Source organism: Labeo rohita, chromosome 9 (assembly GCF_022985175.1).
Source record: "Labeo rohita strain BAU-BD-2019 chromosome 9, IGBB_LRoh.1.0, whole genome shotgun sequence".
In the NCBI taxonomy this organism is placed as follows: Eukaryota; Metazoa; Chordata; class Actinopteri; order Cypriniformes; family Cyprinidae; genus Labeo; species Labeo rohita.
Window position 1 is genome coordinate 10,803,172 of NC_066877.1, and position 19,955 is coordinate 10,823,126.

General features: G+C 40.5%; 1 protein-coding gene across 1 annotated transcript in view; it reads left to right on the forward strand.

The window, feature by feature from the left end:
- The window catches only part of pard3bb (par-3 family cell polarity regulator beta b), a 386,633-nt gene extending 367,155 nt beyond the window's left edge, over positions 1-19,478 (forward strand). Inside the window, 2 exon segments of the mRNA XM_051118598.1 lie at positions 8,848-8,924; positions 18,130-19,478. Of these exon segments, the coding sequence (XP_050974555.1) occupies positions 8,848-8,924; positions 18,130-18,484 (432 nt within the window). The 3' untranslated portion in view covers positions 18,485-19,478.
- The last annotated feature ends 477 nt before the right edge of the window (positions 19,479-19,955 follow it).

Here is a 19,955-nt window from a genome sequence, read left to right on the forward strand (position 1 = left end):
ACATTTTGGGGATTCTGCAAGGTGTATGTAAACTTTTGACCTCAACTGTATTAGGCATCTGCTGATGGCGACAGATTCGCTGATAGACGCAGCTTTCAAACGCTCCCGTATGCATCTGTTTAAGTGTTTGGTGAAGAGTATAAAACACTGATCATTGTAGCCAATCACAAACATATCTCGGCCAATCAGAGGTGTTTAAGAATCCACTCAACAGAGCTCAAAATGCTCACGGGACATGCTGATACCGTCACATTTCTAAATTTCAGTACTGACTGGTACCCGAAGTCTACACTACATGAAGGTGAGCAAATGAAGACAGAATGTTAATTTTTGGGTTTTTAACCTTAATTTTCAGTGTCAGAATGATCTAATCAATTCCTGATTAAAAATTCCTAAAAAATTAAGGTTTGACTCCTGTTCATTTCCTATATGTTCTGCTATACTCTGAAATATGTTACATTAAGGAAGAAAATGGGTTTCGGATGTCATTTCACGTTGACTTTACAGGCAATGGCCTGCCATTTTTGGGCTTGCGTCAGGGATGAATACATCAAAATAAGTTTTAGCATGGGTGGGTTGGGGCAAACGGTGGTCCAGGTAATGGTGCTGATGGCTCATGGATTGTGCACGGCATGAAGGGATGGGGAAGGATGCTTTACGACTGGCTGTGTCAGTCTCTTCCGCCTGAATTACCCTCTCATCTCTCCTCTCCTCTGCTCGGCACGCCGTGAAATGGCTTTCTGTAGGCCATTAGCTCTGAAGGAGCAGGGACGAGTGGGATGGAGGATACAGCAGCGGCCTGCTCTCCCACCATGCCGTCCCAATGGCCTTCATTACGAAGCTTAACTCTGACACACATCACCCAGCGTGTCTGTCAGTCAGACGCCACTGTGTTTATTGCTGCCCGCCATCACCCCAGGTGGAGTACGGCAAGGGCCCGATTCTTCCACACTTTGCTGGGCCCTATTTTTTTACTGTCATGGCACACTTTACACACTTTCTGATGTCACTTTAGGATTACAAAACTAGATGAAAGAAAGAAAATACACGACTTTGAATATGAACCTTACTATTTCACATATATAAAATATGCTGTGTTTTGATATTTAACATTCATTATCAATCATTATGTGCCGCCAGACATGTATGACTTGTGTGAGCACAAGCTGAATGTATTGATGGTATGTATTTAGCATCAAAGGAAGTTGATCAAACAGCATATTGTTCAACAACACTTAGAGCGAGTGAAAAGGAGAGATTAATCTGCGCCGCTAAAGGTTTCTTCATGAATAAACTCATTTATGGGTTATTAACATTTAACAAGTGCCATTTTCAGCCCTGCGAGTTTGGCCGGCTTGAGCAAACTCTGGATAATGTCGCGGGTGAGAGTTTGCACGGTCAGATCAAGAGATTTCTTTAGTGGCGCCTGCAGGTGAGGCGACTCTAATGAGGCCAGGGGTGCTGCCTGTTTGAGGGTGTGAGTCAGCACACCCCGCCCTGCCCTTCTAGCACACCATCCTCCATCTCTCCCCTCCTCGCATTCATTTGTTTACCTAGCCTGCAGTGAACTGTAAAATCAGACTGATTTCATCTCTGCGTTTTACATATGCATGAGCCCTGTGCAGCTCAGAGCGGAGGGATGAATACACACTCTCCAGAGAGAGACCTGCAGTGCCCCCTGAGCAAACACACTCACACCCCACACAAACACTGGCCTCTGTGCCTACACACACACACGCGATCACAATTAACTTAGTCATACTCACCTACTCATATATTCAGATGTCAGAAAGGGTTTTTCACAGATACATGAAAATGTTTTAACCAGTTGTGGTGGTGGTGTTTTGCTGTGGTGTTGTATATCGATGAGTGTTTACTAGCTCAGTAAAAATACAAAATGGCCCACAAAGTCAAGAGGAATGTATATAATGAATGTACCTTTACCTAAATCGCTCTTATCTAATCAAAAATGGACTCTTTCACCTAATGTTTTTGTATACTGTGCAATTGCAGTAGGTTAGCAACATGCTAACACTAAGTCATCTGATCTGTCTCTTGTGTGTGTTTCTTATGAGAAATGTGAAAAAATACTTTCCAAATCTGTTCAGAAGATTTGTATGTATGCAAATTGTATAGTATCCATGGTACACATTTCTAGTAATTGTGCAGTTAATTCTCATATTGTATTTTCAGAAAATTTTGGAATATTTGTCCTCTCCTCAAATTTGTCACTACTGAAACGCAGTAATAATAATTTAATTAAAAGGGTTATACTGACCTATTAAGATTTTGCAATCTACGTTGGTAAATCAATAACAATTCAAGTGTAATTTATGAGATTTGTTGTATTTTGAATGCAATTTTTCTTTGTAAAAGGCAAAAAGTTGATCATACTGATTTCAAAGTTAAGGATTCATTAGTTTGAATAAAAGCTGAATTAAAAAAATATCATAACATCTTAGTTGATAGCTTCAGTTTTGACAAAACATCCCACGTTTTGGTAGTGACTGCACGTTTTCATAATGACAGTAATGCTTTGGTAATGACCACATCATATTACAGAATTTTAACCTGCAAACTAAAACACTACTAAAACATACTAAAATACAAAACTGTACTAAAATTTTGTTTATTTCCTCCAAATATGAGGACTCTGTGTTCCCATTTGTCACTACCGAAACAATGATGACATGTTTCGGTTGTGACTGTTTCGGTAGTAGCAATTTTTCAGACTTTTAAACACATTTACCTCAGAATGATGGGACATATTTACTCACAACTTGTAGCTATGAGAGAGAGTGACAGGAATATTTCCTGAATGTAAATGTAGGGGTATCTTTAAAATCGGTCTCAGCCAATGGACTGAAACATACACTGTTTCGGTAGTGATGTGAAAAATGCATGGGTCATTTTTTTTTACATAAAGTTTTACAAAGAAAATATAAAATAAATATTTTTTTTACCTTCACTTTTTAAAAGAATTAAAAAGACACTTTTAAAAACAACAATGGAAAAAAAATAATTTTTTCAATATCACAAGTTGAAATTTAGGGGTTAGGGTGTGGGATAGCCACCTCCCAATTGAAAGTACCCCAATAATATTAAGCTGATTTTTTACCTTTAATTGTGGGTTCCAATAGATAATAGAAGGATCGTAAGCATCTAAGATTTCAATACTTAAATGCTTTTTAAATGTGTTTTTTGGTTGTGGGACAGCAGTTTGCACCAGTTCTGTAAAATGGCCCATATAGGTATTGAGTCTCAAAACACATCATGTGTATCACATACAAAATGCTGCAGAAATACATTTAGCTGCTTCTAAATAGAATTAAAAGATTACATGTTTTCACACCACCACGGCGCAAATCCGTTATAATTTCACCCTAGGTTGTTGTAATGAACTTATTACAGGGACTTTCCCATTGGAGCGTCCTGGGGTTATATGGTTTACTCAAGGGTGCAATCAAGTGGTCAATGTTTGGCTTGTTTTTATGCTCTCATTAACCTTTTTTTCCATTGTTAGCATCTTAGGATTTTAAAATGCAACAGTGCCTGGAACACTTTTTAGTGGCCTTGGTTAAAGAAGTATGTTTCTAATAGAGTTCTAAGCCGCAAACCCAACCAACCAGCAATTAGGTGAATCATTACAAATTTTTATTTAAAAATCGGATAAAAAGTCAAGATACAAGACTATGTACTTAACTGCTTTAATGTGGCAAAGATCTACAAACCCCAGTACTGTGAGTTTCTGATCAGTGGTGATTTCTTTTCAGAAGCATTTGTAATGTAGTTTTCACCAGAAGTTCAACCGTTTAACGCAATTATTTAAAAATAGGTTGAAATATTGTGTACGTTAATGTGGCTTTAACAAAAGCATATACCATTGATTAACAACCTTGCAGCTCACAGCAGGTCTGTCTTTAAAGTTTTATAAGTTATTGTTAAAAGTCAGTACCCCTATGTAGAAAATGAATGGGATTTTTACTTCCAGAACCCAACTGTTTTACCGCTGTGTACTTCTTTTCTTCTGAGGGCTCTTAAAAGCATGAAAATAACTTAAAGGGACAGTTCACCCAAAAATGAAAATTCTGTCATTAATTACTCACCTTGCTGTCGTTCCAAACTCGTAAGACTTTCATTCATCTTCAGAACACACATTAAGATATTTTTGATGAAATCCGAGAGCTTTCTGACCGTGCATAGACAGCAGCACAACTACCACGTTCAAGGCCCGGAAAGGTAGTAAGTTTTTTTTTTTTTTTTAAATAGTCCATTTAAGCAGCTTCCTTTGATATTACACTTCAGAATAGTCACTTGTAAAGGGTTTGAGACTCTCCACAATCTCATGGTACCTTCAGCCAATCAGTGTTGTAATGTAAATTAGTCATGAGAAATTTGCAGCCCAGGTGACTCTTGTAGCCATGAGGAAAGATGGCAGATTTCAAATCACGTGCTTCCAAATCACGTGCCGAGCAAATGTCATTGAGATGAATGGGAATGCTAACGGAGATCTCACTCCAGGTATTATAGACCTCCTCGGGCACCGTGTTGATGACTCACTTCTTGCTCCGATCGAATCAGCAACCTTCCGGTTACCAGCCTTAACTGCTGTGCCACACCACTTCTATATCTGATCAGCCCTTAAATGAGGGAAGTCATCACTGATCTCTTCGTCTCCTTTCTAGCCACAGGCTAGGTCTCTGGAAAGGTGGTTTTATCATCGTACGCGCTGTTATCAGTTTCAGGGTTATGGGGTGTTCGTTTCATGCTCCTCACTTTGTCTGTTTCCTCCTGATTGGCTGTTTTTTCAGTCAGCGTGGATTGGCAGCTTCTGTCAGAGTTGAAAGCACAGATGGTGAGAGGGCAGAGTGTGGACACAGTTAGCAACATGGTGTGAATGCGAGGGCACAGCCAAATAATGAAGCAAATCACTGCCGTCATTACAGCGGGACCGATTCAGCCCGACATCGATCCCTGTTGGGGAAGGATCGTTTAAATTTTTCTATACCAAATATTGAGTTTTGAACGGCAAGGTCTTACTGTGTCAGATAGTGATATCTGCTCCATTTGAAGATAAGTTTAGCCCTCCAGGCATGTGATGGTTATCTTCACCGTTCTGAATTTCACCGTCATCAACATTCAAAGACGCCCACTTCTGTTACTAACAGAGTTCATTGCGTCTCGTGAAGGAGAGGCAAAGATAGAGCGAGGAAGATGTGCCTGATTGAAACCGAGGACATTTCCTCTTTCGTTCACAAGCACTTCCTCTCTGACCCCTCGCTCAACTAGTCTTTTTTTTCCCAGGTAATGTGTGCCTGTCCTTTCATCATATATATTGAAGCCCCGAAGACATTTCAGTTTTTTTGAGACGGAGAGGAAAAATGTGGCTAATATGCAGGCAGGAGGGCAGCCGTTATGAGGACGGTGGAGAGAGAGGTGGTGGCACGGCGAGCTGTGTATTTAAAATCAGCTCATTGAGACAGATGACACAATTTCACACATATTGCCCTCGGAAAAGCAGCCAGTTTTCCATAATGGCCCCAACCTTCATCTGTCAGGCCCTGCTAAATCTACTGGAATAATTTCCTCATGGATTATATGTCAGTATTTATAATTTATTAAGTTGCCTATATGTGTCAGGGTACAATTCTCAGTCACAATCCTCTGTCTTTTTCGGGTGAAGAGGGACGAGAAGGCTGCGAGACAAATGGGGGAAGTCTCACCAAAATGAAGTCTCTGCTTCTGAATGTTTTATGCGGGCTCTAACCGGCGCAATTGCACGCGGTGTGACCAAATCCCGTTGAAAGCGCCGGTCTTTAGAGGAAGGAAACAGGAGATGCTCCCAAATCTGCATGCTGAATGAGAGGAGGTTTAGCCCGTCTTTTAAGAGATTGCTCATCTTGCTAATGTAATGCGCACGGTTAATCTGGCTCTTCCTTGGGCTTGAGTCAGGCTTAGTCCTGGAGGGTTGGAGGACTGCTAGACTCCATCCTGTTTGGGAAACATAATCTGGGATCTGGCTTTTTACCCCCTCCCCAAGACTCCCAGTACTAAATCCCCCAATAAGCAGCCTTTGTGAGCAACTCACACTGCCTTTCATGGCTTGATTACAGGGCACAGCAGGTATTTCAGGGGGGAAGGTGACTCTGTGATGAATGTGGGGAGAGAGAGTGACAGGGCCAGTGCTGGTCTAGAATGTGTGAATAAATCGCTCACATTAATTCATGTTTTACAATGAACTCTGCAGTAATGTGACAAAACCAATAGCGGTGTCTGCCTAGGTGGAATAGATTCCTCATGCCAAGTTGAGAAATGAAGTAGGGGTCATGGCAAAAATTGTATTTTAAATCTGGGGGGCACAACTGAAATTAGAATATAATGTTTCGTTATATTATATTGCATACATCTAATTATGGGTTTAGTACCTCTTTAGACACCATAGTAACCTGTAACTGACAGGTACTGTATCTGTAGGGCCGTATGATTTCCGTGTTGCGGAAAATGCGGACGGAATCGTGGAATCCAGTCATAAAAATTTTATTTACTGCATAATAATAGTCCACATTATATAGTGTCTGTAAATATTCAGCCACAAAATGGTGTGAATGAATGATGCAGACGAATGGTTTCATTTACTACACACACACACACAGCGAGTGTCATGTTTGTGGTACTTTCAGCCTCTGCCGCCTTAATATATGAGTACATGAACATATAAATGTAATTTCTAGAACTACTCTGGGAATCGCTTCATGGGCATTTTACCATTTCTTGTGAGAAAAAACAAAACTATCATCATATCATATACAAACGGAAACCTGAAGGACTTCACAGCAACCCCTCAATGTAAAAGTTTGGTTTCAGCTGAAGAAACTACACTGCCCTCCAAAAGTTTGGAAACGCCCTAGAAAAGTGGGGTTTTGGACAATATTGGCATGAATCCTTTTTAATTTGTGATCATTTTGCACTGATAAGGGACAACACAAACTATGAAAACATATTTTATTACATAAACAGTTTATACATAGAAAAAAATACAATTTTCGATTCTTCAAAATATCCACCATTCGCAGCTATTACAGCTCTGTGTAATCTGGGCCTAAATTCATTGTATTCTAAACTGAATTGGCAATCAGTTGTTGAAGGTATTAAGGTGTGCTGACCCAAAAATCTTTTAAAAACCTCGGCCAAGTTTAAACCAGTAACCAGGCATCACAGCTGGCAAAGGTGCATATCTGACTTTGACATGTGTATATTGGCGTTATTATCTAATCAAAATGAAAATTATTATTGCTGGTCTTCAGTGATAATGTTACTTTAATGTATTTGCACCAAAAAATGATAAGGATTTATGCTGATAACATCCAAAACCACACTTTGCCAGGGGTGTTTCCAACCTTTTGGAGGGCAGTGTATGGCAGAAATATATTACTAATGAAATGACAGTACTACTAGTGGTAATAAAATTAGAAAAAAATATTTACTAATTTTTTTTTACCAGAACACAGTATTTCTGGAAAAATAAAATAAAATAAAATAAAATAATTAGGTTTTTATAAAAATCATTTATGAGATCATTTATAATAATCATTTATAGAGATGCTTCTGATTATTTCAATCAAATGAAACAATAAAACAAATTTGAGGAAAAAGTTAAATGTATTTCACAGGGCCTTAAAAATATAATTTTTGTTAAATTTTTAATAAAATGCTCTAAAATTGTTTCATCATTTCAGTTAATTAGACATGATTTTTGATTAATACAATTTAATTTATCAGTTAAAAAAGAAAACATTTGCCATAGAAATATGTTTTTTTAATGTTTATGACTGTTATTGTGCCAGCTGTGGTCTGATCTCCTTTAAACTTTGCATGCTTGTTTTGAATCACCTGTTGCATGTGCTCACCAGGCTTTTTGAAGTTTTGAGTTTTCCTTTAGGCTTTATGGGATTTTGGGTAAATTTGGACAGGCCCCTTTTCTAAACTACCCTGTTATAGCCTCCCAAAGGGAGGCCAAGCTCCATGATTTTTCCCTCTGACCTCAGATTGAGCTCTTACATAAGTGTTCAGAGTTTGGCAAAGATATCTCATTTCATTCAGGAGTTACAGGCATTTTACGATTTATTTATTTATTTATTTTTATTTTTTGATAATTATTGAGATTCACTTTCCAGAGAATCTTTCCTGCACTGGTTTGGTTCTGATCGGGTGAAAAACCTACAACTTGTTCGCAAAAGTAGTTTTTTTCAAAAAAATGCGAAATACAGGCTCACGATCATGCAAATAAGTGAGTTTTGTCTGCCATGAGCCAAGGATTCCTACAACATAAGACACCTGAGCCTATGACTAACGGTTTAGGAGTCATGATCGATTTCGTACTCTTTTTCACTGTAGCGCCCCCATCAGGCCAATTGGGGCGAGCCTTGGTCACGTTGTAGGCGTTGTGAGTACTACCATCCCTCCAAGTTTCAAGTGTCTACGACGTACGGTTTATTCTGTTTAATAATATAAATTATATAAGTTAAAATATAAGTGACAATCAACAGTGGAGCAGTTATTTAAATGGATTGCGGTGTCGTGACATCTTGAGCATTATTTACAGCTACTTTTGTGTTTGATATTGATTTGATTTTGTATGTAATAGCATTAAATGCTCACGTTGAATCGTTTTTTACATCTAGAATTATTGTTTATGTACAACATATTTTGTGTGTCCACTGCCCTATTGACACTGTCACACACTCATGCGTATACCACAGTGACTGTGTTGCAGTCCATCATTATATGATGTGTCATGTAAACCTCCTCAGCTCTTATTCACCCTGCTCTCTTCTTGCCCTTTACCAGATGCCAATGAGAAACCCTGACCCCAGACTGACACCCCGCTACGAGGACGTCGAGCGACAGTACGCCTCACTGCCCAGGTAAGAATGTCCACTCATTAATCCTGCATCCTTCTTGACAAAACGTGAAGAGCTGGAGAGCTAGAAAAGTAGATGACGGAAAGGAAGAGAGGGAGAGAGCAGGTAGTCATCTGTCTCTCTCATGCGGAGCTGAATAATCCTCTTTAAAGCGTATAATTAAATCTGGAGTGTCTGCCTTCTGAGGCCCTCCTATCCTGGGAATTCACCTGATCCTCTCCGGGGAGACGGCCATGCGGTCGCAGCTCTGTAACCCGATCACAGAGCGCATTTCTGGAGCCGCCTAAAGTTACGGCTGCCTCTTTCTGTTTGTCTTCTTCGCCTCCGTCGTTTCTATCGCTTTCAATCACGTCTTTCCGTGTTTGCCGAGCCTGACCGACCACGGCGGCCAGCGCAAACAAACAGGCAAGCGCACAGGCGCGAATGTTGGCTCGTAAAGTCCACAGCCTGTTTGCCCTCTCCGGTCTGTGTAAACAGTGCTGGTGTTGGTGCGAGGGTCACGGTTTATGAGTTTGGCACATGCAAGTGTGGATCTGTCATCACATGATTGCAAACGACTATAAACGGATAACTGATAACAAATGAGACACATTAAGAAATCCAAAACTTGCAAGTGATGAACTTTTAAAAGTGTTGGCGAGGCGTTTTAATAGCACTCGTTGAATTGAAATAAAGCGCTAAAACACTTATAAAGTATTTATCACGTTCCCCGCAGCATCATTACAGGGGTGAACTAAGATTTCACTCCTTCAAAATGGCTTATCGCAACAGATTTTAATATCAACCACCCCGGGGTCTACTTTCAAAGCCATTTCCTTTCTAAATAACGCTCCTCACCTCTGTTAGTCTCAAGATCCATTAGGGTACAACGTGCTTTTTGTGCTGACGCAAAACGGGGGCCAAACGTGGGCCAAAAACGCCCGTGGCAGACTCTCGTGTTCATTATTACACCATTCCGAACTGGAAGAGTTTCAAATCTGTGTCCGGCCCACGCTGAGGTCACTGGTTATGCAGTCGACTGAAGGTTGGCCTAGACTCGAAAGCGTGCAGCTCTTCCATGTGTGTCTAATTATAACCATTAGTGCATTGATACACCCACTTATTACCCAGTGTGCTCAGCTTGGGGTTGGCCAATCAGAAGGGCCATTCGCCACCTGCCTCCAGATTATTGGATTAACTGGGCAAGTCAAAGTTGTGATTCATTGTGTTAGGGCTTTCATTGGACCGTTTTAGTGATAATTGGGTGATGAATGCACAGATGGTGGCCCATTTGGATGATCTCTGGTCAAGAGTTATATTTTTGGAGCTGTGCACAAATCAATCACTCATTCTTCCTCATCCTATCCTTCACTTTAAGACTAACCAATTCCTTTCTCAAGAAACCAAGATACACCCCCCTAGTCCCACACTCTTTGGCTTTTCTGCTAGTGGGCCTTCTCAGACCTCTTCAAACCGGTCACAGTGGTCTCATTGTTTATTCCGCCTCATCAAGAACGTTCCGTGTTAGAAGACCTCTTAATGTGTCTTTGCAGTCTAAATGAGTGTAAAATCGGCTGTTGTTGAACGTCAGGAGAGCTTAAAAGACTCTGTTGAAGCAGTTTGTACAAATGTCAGTAAATGGTTCCCGTATCTTTTAGATTAGCCAGCGAACTGTCAGTTTCAACACCGCAAATGCCAGAAAAGAGCTCGTGATGAGGGAAGAAGGTTACATTTGATGAGAGCTCTGAAAATAATGCCATATTTTCATTGTTCTGCCTGTTCAATGTTGCCCTGGCAACCAACACCCACCATCTGCGCTAGGCTGGACCTCCTCACCCTGTCCTCCGATTTCTCACTTTTTTTTCCTCCTTTTTCTTTCCTTCTCTGGTTTCCACTCCTTCTGAAATTCGTGAAATTTGCGCCCTCCTGTGAGGCGCGTCAGGTTTGTAAATTGTCGCTGGCGTCAAAAAGACATGACGGCTGATTGCTGTTCGGAGTCTCCCGCAGGTGAGCTCATAGGTGTCCGACAAGCTGCGAACTGCGAGCTTCTGCCCAGACGGTCTCCCGTCCAATAGCAGGACAGGCACGCAAGCGTGACTTCTACAGAGCAAACCTCATTTAGCACCGTTCAGCCCCGGCGTCCATTACCACACCGGGCAGGTAGCAGATGGAGAATATTAGGCTAATGATTAAATGAAGCAGGCGGAAATTTTTTGATGGTTTCACTTGCTGAGGCAAATGCGGTCAATCATTACTCATTCAACGCTTAGAATTCGCTTCGAGGTTTTGGAATAGCTGGGCATTTGGCACCGTTTCAAGAAGGCATTATTCGTACTTGGGCATTCTCAGCCTGAGATGCAGGATCCAGAAAAAAACCTACGGATCTATTTCAGACTTCACGAGAATGAGACCACTTAACCGCCTGACTCATCTTTGAAGACGTGTAGCACCCATCACATACCTTTCATACAGTTCTCACACATACACGCGGACGCCTATTCATTTCACACTCTCAAGGCTGAGTGTTGTGAAAGAGTAAGTTCAGTTGCTCATTTTCACTTCCCTTTTGTCAAAGCCATCTGCGATGCGAAGCTTCAGTTACCGCTGATATTAAAGCAGTCGATTTAAGGGTGAAATTCAATTAGATGTGGCAAAATAATCAGAGTTTCAAGTCTAATATCATTCCTAATTTGTGTAATTACATTTTAGGTCATACAATAACATTTCTGAGGGATAGACACCACCAAGTTTGTTATTAGAGCTGAATGTTTGGTTCACTGTCTCCGCTCACGATATGAGGCTGGAATGCTAACCAAATAATCCAACCTGGATTTGTCATCTCGGCGGGATCCTACCCGGTGTTATATGACGGCCAGGGGTCAGGAGGCCGTGTGTTTGTGTACGTGTCCGTGTGTGTGAGGGGTAAGGTGCACGGTTCCCGAGGGCAGCTGAATAAACAGCCCAGCCCTCAGATGCTCCACGGTGTTACTTTTCCAGCCAGGTGCACTATGGGAGCTCTGATGTGATTTCCAAAACATGGCACTTATTTCAGGGGAGCTCCTGTCTGGGATAGCTAGGATACTTCTGGTTTGGATGTCAGAAAGTGATTGTCAGCTACGAACTCCTCAAGCAAAAAGCTTTGCAGACAGCAGAACGTGACGGTCCTCAGTGACAACACCAAAAACGAGATAACAGACGTTTACCAGACAACATTCACCAGTCAGACACAGAGTTGATGTTCCAGGATGAAAGTTTGAGGAGCGAACAGCTGGCACTTTCTGGTTTTTTTTTTCCCGTCCTCTCTTCTCTCTTTGGTGATGGACGACCGAAGCGTTTATCTTTCATTATTTCTCACTTTACCTATATTGCTCTTTTGTTTTGGTTTCTCTGTCATTAAAGAGTCATTGAGCTGGTAATGAAATCTCATTTTAAGAGTGAAACTTTGTTACCTTGAGTTTCATAAGTGCTTAACCGGGTTAGGAAGCCCAAATGAAGACAGGAGTCTCTTACTCGCTTTGGATTTTGGCTGATATGAAGAGCCTGAGAAAGCGAAGTTGTCTCTGTGTATAACACACTGGCTTATGGCTGTCATCACCATTTGAAAGTAATGGTAAAACAGCCCAGAATATGATTTTGTCTGCATCTGCTCACTGCATGATGGAGAACTAGAAGCAGATTTTTAATATACCTTTCACTGTTCATTCGGTGAAAGAGGATCATTTCGTTTTTTTAGCTATTTGCGTTGCTGGAGTTTCTCAGGGGACTAATTTAGGTTGCACTGTTTATCCATGTGGCTATCAAAAGGGAATCATGCCATAATCATTTATACTATAATCATATTGAATTTTGAATTTTTTTGTGAAGCTCAAAATGTTTGTAGGTACTGTATGTGGTAGCTTATCTAATGGCTTGTTTCTTTTTCTGTGGAGCTTAGTCAGGGTAGATTGCATATTTTTAACACTGGACCACAAAAACCAGTCATAAGGTCAATTTTGAAATTGAATTAAATAAGCTTTCAATCGATGTATGGTGTGTAAGGATAGAAAAATATTTGGCCAAGATACAACTATTTCAAAATCTGCAAAAAGGGAGCAAAAAATATCAAAATATTGAGAAAATCGCCTTTAAAGTTGTCCAAATAAAGTTCTTAGCAATGCATATTATTAATCAAAAGTTTTGTAAAGTTACAAAATACCTTCATGGAACATGATCATTACTTCATATCCTTATGATTTTTGGCATTAAAGAAAATCGACCCATACAATGTATTGTTGGCTATTGCCACAAATATACCTCTGCTGCTTATGACTGGTTTTGTGGTCCAGGGTCATATTTTGCATTTTGTTTTTTTCCACTGGATTTGGAATCAATGATTAGTATTCATTTAATTATTTATTTGTTAGCTGACCATTCGCAACATAATACATCCCACTATCCCTCACAGCCTCATTTTCATTCAAGTGATTAAATATGCCATCTACCCTGACTAAGGGCCATGGGTGCTCAAAACAGCTGCTCCCAGCTGTTGAGCGCACAAAACCATTTAAATAACTGCACATCAGGAATGTCTTGTAATTCCCAACCAAGCCCCAAAGGCAGTTGCACAGAGTCTTTAAACCAGGAGGGAAATGTGTCCCAGTGGGCCACATACCACTATAGCACATTTAGTTTGAAAAATCAGGATTTCACGGACTGAATACTAAATTCACTGCCATGAGATACTTAGACAAGAATGGGCCTAATGTTTCTAAAGTTCTTATCTTGATCAATGATCCTCAAACTGCATGCCTGTTCTAAATAATATGCTATTTTCCCAGCTTTCCTCTTCTTTTAGGGAGGGCACGAAGGGGTCGAAGTGATAAGAGCGGGTCAGTACAATAATGTAGACACATTACAGGAATGCAGTACACTTTGGTGACCTAGTTTCAACAAATAAAATGTCTTTTAAAACAGAGTGTTTATTTACAATAAGGGCAAATAGCCCACCTTGTTGGCCGAGGCTGTTTACACTAACTCCGCCCACCAACGTATGATCAGGTTAGATTTTATTTGATTTACTTTATTTTGTTGTAGTTGTTTAATGTTAATTTCTATTTTTAAAAAACTAAATTAAAATAAAATAAAATAAAATAAAATAAAGAAAACCTTGGTTTTACATTATTTATGTTTACATTTTGGTGGAAAAAATGGATTACAACATAAAACATATAGAAAAGGAATAAAAAATAAAAGACCTCATATAAAATTTAGGTTGGCTTAACAATCAATATTTTCTGAAGGTTAAGTTGCTCCTTTCATTGACCTTTTTTGTGTTTCAGGCCTTATGTTGTGTTCATGGAAAGTGCCAGTAATGATTTCCAGTCCTGTTGCTTCCTCTGGTTTCCCCAGCTGTTGATCGTATTCACAGAGGAACATTCTTCACCCCCCAGGCCTCTTGTGTCCTTCTGTCCCTCTAGACTGTCCCTCAACACTGTAGGACTCAACATTAAGAACAGATTAAACCACACAGACGTATAAGCGCTTTGTGTTTTGTATTAGCCTGTTGTAGGACTATAGGTTTGAGAACAGGAAAGATTAATTGTTAATGTTCTGGGCTTGAGGTGAGGTCTTGAATAAGCTAGCAGAACCAGGTGCGGGCAGACACTGCAAAGCTGATAATCTCCAACAGTAATGATGATTTTGGCCTTCACTTTGCAAACACACACTGTACACAAACTGCTTATCTGGGACTGTCGAGGATGTGACGTCACAGCCAGTGATATAGCTAATGACTGACTGAGAGGGTCAGGAGGGAGTGCGTGCGTCCAGTCGCCTGGCTGTCCTGCTAGATGGGTGGTCACATCTTTGCAGAGATTAAGAGGATGCTAATGATTTTTGGAATGCCTGTTTTCTTGCCCTCCAGGTCTTCAGGAAACCCTCCCTTAAGAGGAACGAGACCACAGCGAAAGAGCGCTTTCCGTCAAGGGCCTTCATACTGATGTTTTCCACATTCAGTGGGAGCAAAACGATATGTGTGAAACACATCTTGCCATAAAGCAGCTAATTGATACTGCCATCAGACGGGAAGCTTGTTCACAGACACGTCGTACACGTAAATAAGTTAATGGAGATGGTCTGGAAAGTCAAACACAACGATCCAGGCTCCTTAAGACATGTGGCATGCCGAGGCTGTCATTGATACTAGCCTGAGCTATGACCGGAATGGGAAGGAGGGGAAGGAAGACAGCTGATTCGGCAGTCTGGCGAAAGCGAATGATCATACTGCGCAGTCTGGTTTTGTCTTCGCTCTCGTTCTTATTGGCCTCTTTCAGCCGAGGTGTAATATAACTGCCAGCTAAAGCCCCTGGAACAGTACATTCAGAGCACAGCAGCGCAAGAGCCGGAAAAATGCGAATTGTGCTATGAAAGGTGATCCATGACGAATTAGCGTGAGGTGTCTCACCTTACAGTGGAGATTATACCCTAATCAGTCTGCGTGAGGAAACCAGAGATGGCCAACTGTCTGCCGTCTCCAGGGACTCTGACCGCATGTCGGTCCCTGTCCCAGACTTTGTATGTGCTTGAGACGTGTTAAAATGTTTATGTTGCAGGTCCTTGGTATGTCACGCTTGCCTCAGCACATGTAACACAGGATCATGATACCAAGATCTCGCACTCCCTCCCTTCCTCTCACTCTCCACAAAATGCCACTGGTTGGATTAGGGGTTACTGTATTCCGTTATCTGTTGGCCCTCAGGCTCCTGATCCCTGCAGCATTTTAGTGTACAACCTGCAGACTCAACTCCTTAAGCTTCTCTAGTGAACTGACTTGTGGTCTACTGTGTACATACAGTGGAGATCAAAATTAGAGAACAATCTATAAATACTTGATCTTCATCGCTGAAAATTTGAAGGAATATTTGCTGTAGGTACTCCACTGTTCTACTAACATACAAAATACCCAAACCTTTATTTTGTAGAAAACACAGTGATCAAATTTAGAGAACAGTAACCACTGTAGCACAATAGAAGATTGCAACTAAAATTTTAGAGGGTTACAGCTGTCAGAAATTAGTAGTGAGTGTAGAGGCTCTTGCTTTGAATGAGAAGTCCACTTCCAAAACAAAGATTCGCATATAATGTACTCACCCCTTGTCATCCACGATGTTCATGTTTTTCTTTCTTCAGTCATAAAGAAATTGTTTTTTGAGGAAAACTTTTCAGCATTTTTGATGCGGCTTCAAACAATCCCAAATGCGGTTGTGTATGATCCCAGCCGAGAAAGAAGGGTCTTGTCTAGCGAAACGATCAGTTATTTTAATAAAAATATTACAATTTATGTACTTTTTAATGTCAAACACTTGTCTTGTCTTACTCTGCCTAGACTGTTTTTTTTTTTTTTTCTTATGTTCTCCCTCAACTTCAAAATCATCCTATATCACTGTTTTAACTTTTTGTAAAGGGTGTTTAATCTTCTTTGCATGTTCACTTTGCAAAAACTGGGTTGGTACTTCTGCAGCGATGTAGGATCATTATGAAATGATTTTTGAAGTTGAGGGAGAAAATACGATTGGAGTTTTTTAACATACCCTAACTGTCTTGAGTCAGAATACACAGAGTTCAGGGAGAGCAAAGCAAGACGAACATTTGAGATTAAAAAGTATTTAAATTGTATTTTTTAATGGAAATAACGGATTGTTTCACTAGATAAGACCCTTCTTCCTCGGCTGGGATTGTTTACAACCACATTTGGTATTGTTTGAAGCCGCATTTAAACTGCATCTTCGAAGTTCAAAATCGGGGCACCATATCAGTCCATTATATGGAGAAAAATGCAGAAATGTTTTCCTCAAAAAAAACATAATTTCTTTATGACTGAAGAACGAAAGACATGAACATCTTGGATGAGAAGGGGGTGTTGAGTACATTATATGTGAGTCTTTGTTTTGGAAGTGGACTTCTCCTTTAAGCATCACTAGTTTCTCGGACTGCGCATTGGTGTGATCTTGGTCCACTCTTCTTCCCCCCTTTTTTATAGTTTGGTACTGTAGTGGGTTTCTCATCTATAACTTTGTTGCCATGGATTTTCCAGAGATCTTCAATTGAGTTTAGATCAAGATTCCGGGCCTGCCATTTCATTATTTCAATGTTCTTAGCTTCAAGGAACCGCTTTTCCTATTTTTCAGTGTGACAGGGCATTGTCTTGCATGAAAATTGAAGGCTGATTGAGAGATGAATGCAGGGAAGGAACTGCATGTTGCTGAAGGAGGTTCTAATAACATTTGCATTCACCTGCAATGTAGCTGTATAAGAGGCCCAACTCCTGCTGAAGTAAACATCCCCCAAACCATGACACTTCGTCCTCCACCTTTCACTTCTTTACACACTAGGGTTCAGTCTCTTCCCAGTTTGATGCCAAACAAAATGTTTTCTATCACACCCAAATAAATTAAAAACTTGCTCTCATCACTAAAGTAAAATTTGGACCAGTTCTCCTCTTTTCACACAACATGCTCCTCAGAAAAGGTGAGCTTAGCCTTTTGATTCTTTCTGCTGATTAAAGGCTTGGTCACTGCAGTGTGCACATGCAGTCTGACTTCTCTTAAACATGCCGGGACCGATCCTTACCCTGTTCAGCACTGAACTGGCAAGCAATTCCAGCTGCAGTGCTGAACCGATTGCCATTGCGAGTCTCTGCGTTATCCTGTCTTCCCATGCATTTGTATTATGTGGATGATCAACCTTTTTGGGGGAACTGAATAAATTAATGTGATTGCAAACCTGCAATATTTGAGAAATCACAGATTTGGAATAACCAACTTCTCTTGCAATAGCTGAAAGGGTCTTTGACCTTCATCTGGACAACCTCCTGTTGCAGCATTTCAGTCACCTTAGAGCAGCCCACCATCATGCAGTCTTGGTAAAAACCGGAAGAATGCTGCCAGTTAAATAGGTTTTTTCAAGTAATTAAGGAAATTAGCAGCAAGTGCCAGATTAATTCCAATAATAAGTTTTTCAAGTTTTTTATACTGTGCTTCAGAATACAATTAATTCATGAAATATGCTTGAAAAACTGCCCTTCTGTTCCTGTTAGGATAACTTCAAATAGGACTTTTAGGACTTTGACCTTGAAATTTAGGAAATTATAGGTTGTTCTCTAATCTTGATCTCAACTGTATATGTCATCCGAAATGGCTAAAAACTTCTTTCAGATCCTTACTGTATTTTCTTTATCTTTCTTGTCTTGCAGAAGAGCACCAGCAGAACCCAGTGAGTATCCCGTACAGCCGTGGGCTGGACACAGGGACCCTACGCACTACCCAAACCCACAGTCCGGCTACCACCCCAGCTACCCTCCCAGAGATAACTACCCTCGCCCCGTGGACCCTCGGCAGAACGACTCAGGGTTCTATCACCCTCCACCACAGCAGAGAGGCCCGCTTCGACAGGACGTGCCCCCATCTCCCACCATACCCCTCCGAGGCCCTCGCTTCGACACCATGAACCGCGGCGGCTACCGCAACAGCAGCCCAGAGCGCTACGCGTATGGAGAGGCGCGACACTCAGACCCAAGACAAAAGAGTCCGATGACTGCAGCTGTTTAACCTCAACCTGTGTACGAAGTTTCTAGAGCAAGCACCAGTGTGTCTACAGTTATGGACAGGTGTTTACAATTTTTTTTTTTTTCTACTAACAATTTGCTCTGTACTATCCCATCTTGATAGCCAAAGCTACATTCTAGAGTCGTGACTCAGCATTTGCAGGGACAGTGATCCATATGTAACTCAGTCCCACCCAGACGGTCCCTCCATATGTTTGTGCGTCTGCAAGATTAATGTTGGCCCTCAGATTCAGATATAAATACATTCCAGCACCACTTTTATTATTGTACAATCTTGACGATGATCATATGAAACTGTGGAATGTGTGTACTAATGTGTGTCTGCTTGTGCTTATGTGAAGTATTTTAAAGCACTCCATATACTCTTTGAATTTACTTTTTCTATAATGCAAGAATATGATATTCAAATCAAAATTGTGTCACTTTGCAAACAATCTATTGGTTGGTTAGTAACACAGTACAACAATTTTGTATTGACGTAAGTCTTTAACAATACTGCAGTACAACAAAGCGCTCATGATAACTGTCCTGAATGTGAAGTCACATAAACAGAGGAAGATGAAGAAAAAGAGGTTGTTATTCAGGAAGAGGAAAGGAGCGTCCAAAGAACCTCTGACACAGAGGAAGGATGAGAACCAGTTGTCTTCCTGGGCTTACAACATTCCCACCTGAATCCACACCTATGAATGAGCTGCCACTCATTTGTTTTTAAGATTCTTTACTTTTTTGATAGTATTTCATTTATGTTTAATGTTTTCACATGTATTTTGGTACAAAAGACTCTGCATTCAGAGTTCAGGTAACTTGATAAATAAAAGTATTATTGATTGTAGTATGTGATAATCATGTGAACCACGTATGTAACTTTTTACAAAACAGAATGATCTGTGCACCTAGTATCACTGCATACATTAATACTATGTACAAAATGCCTTTTATATAACACATTTTCAATAAACATGCATTTGAAACAGTCACTATTTGTCATTTTAAAACTTTCCTTTTGGCTCCATATCCGTGGAGACGAATCAGTGCACTAGACGAACGGTCGTAGAGTACAATTCAATTTCATCTCCCAGCTCCCTGATAAAAACTCTACCTGCGTGTGTGATAATAGATGGCTGCAAATTAACACCACAGTAATTATCAATTAAGATGAAGAGGTGATATGCATCTGTGATTATGGTCCAATTTTTAAATTTGAGATGAAATTCGGGCTATTGGAGAATGAAGAGTTTTATGTGATAATTACAAAGGCCGCACACCACATTATCTATTCAGGATTAATTAGAGCTCTGTGCAGAAGAGGAATGCTGGGGGAGAAAGAGGACATTAGTGTATGTAAAGGAATTTGTTGAAAGGTGTGTCATTTCAGACCACTAGCGGCGCCAAATGACTTTTCAAATTTCTGACTGTTTTAAGCAGGTTTTTACAAACTTCATATCCACTTTCTG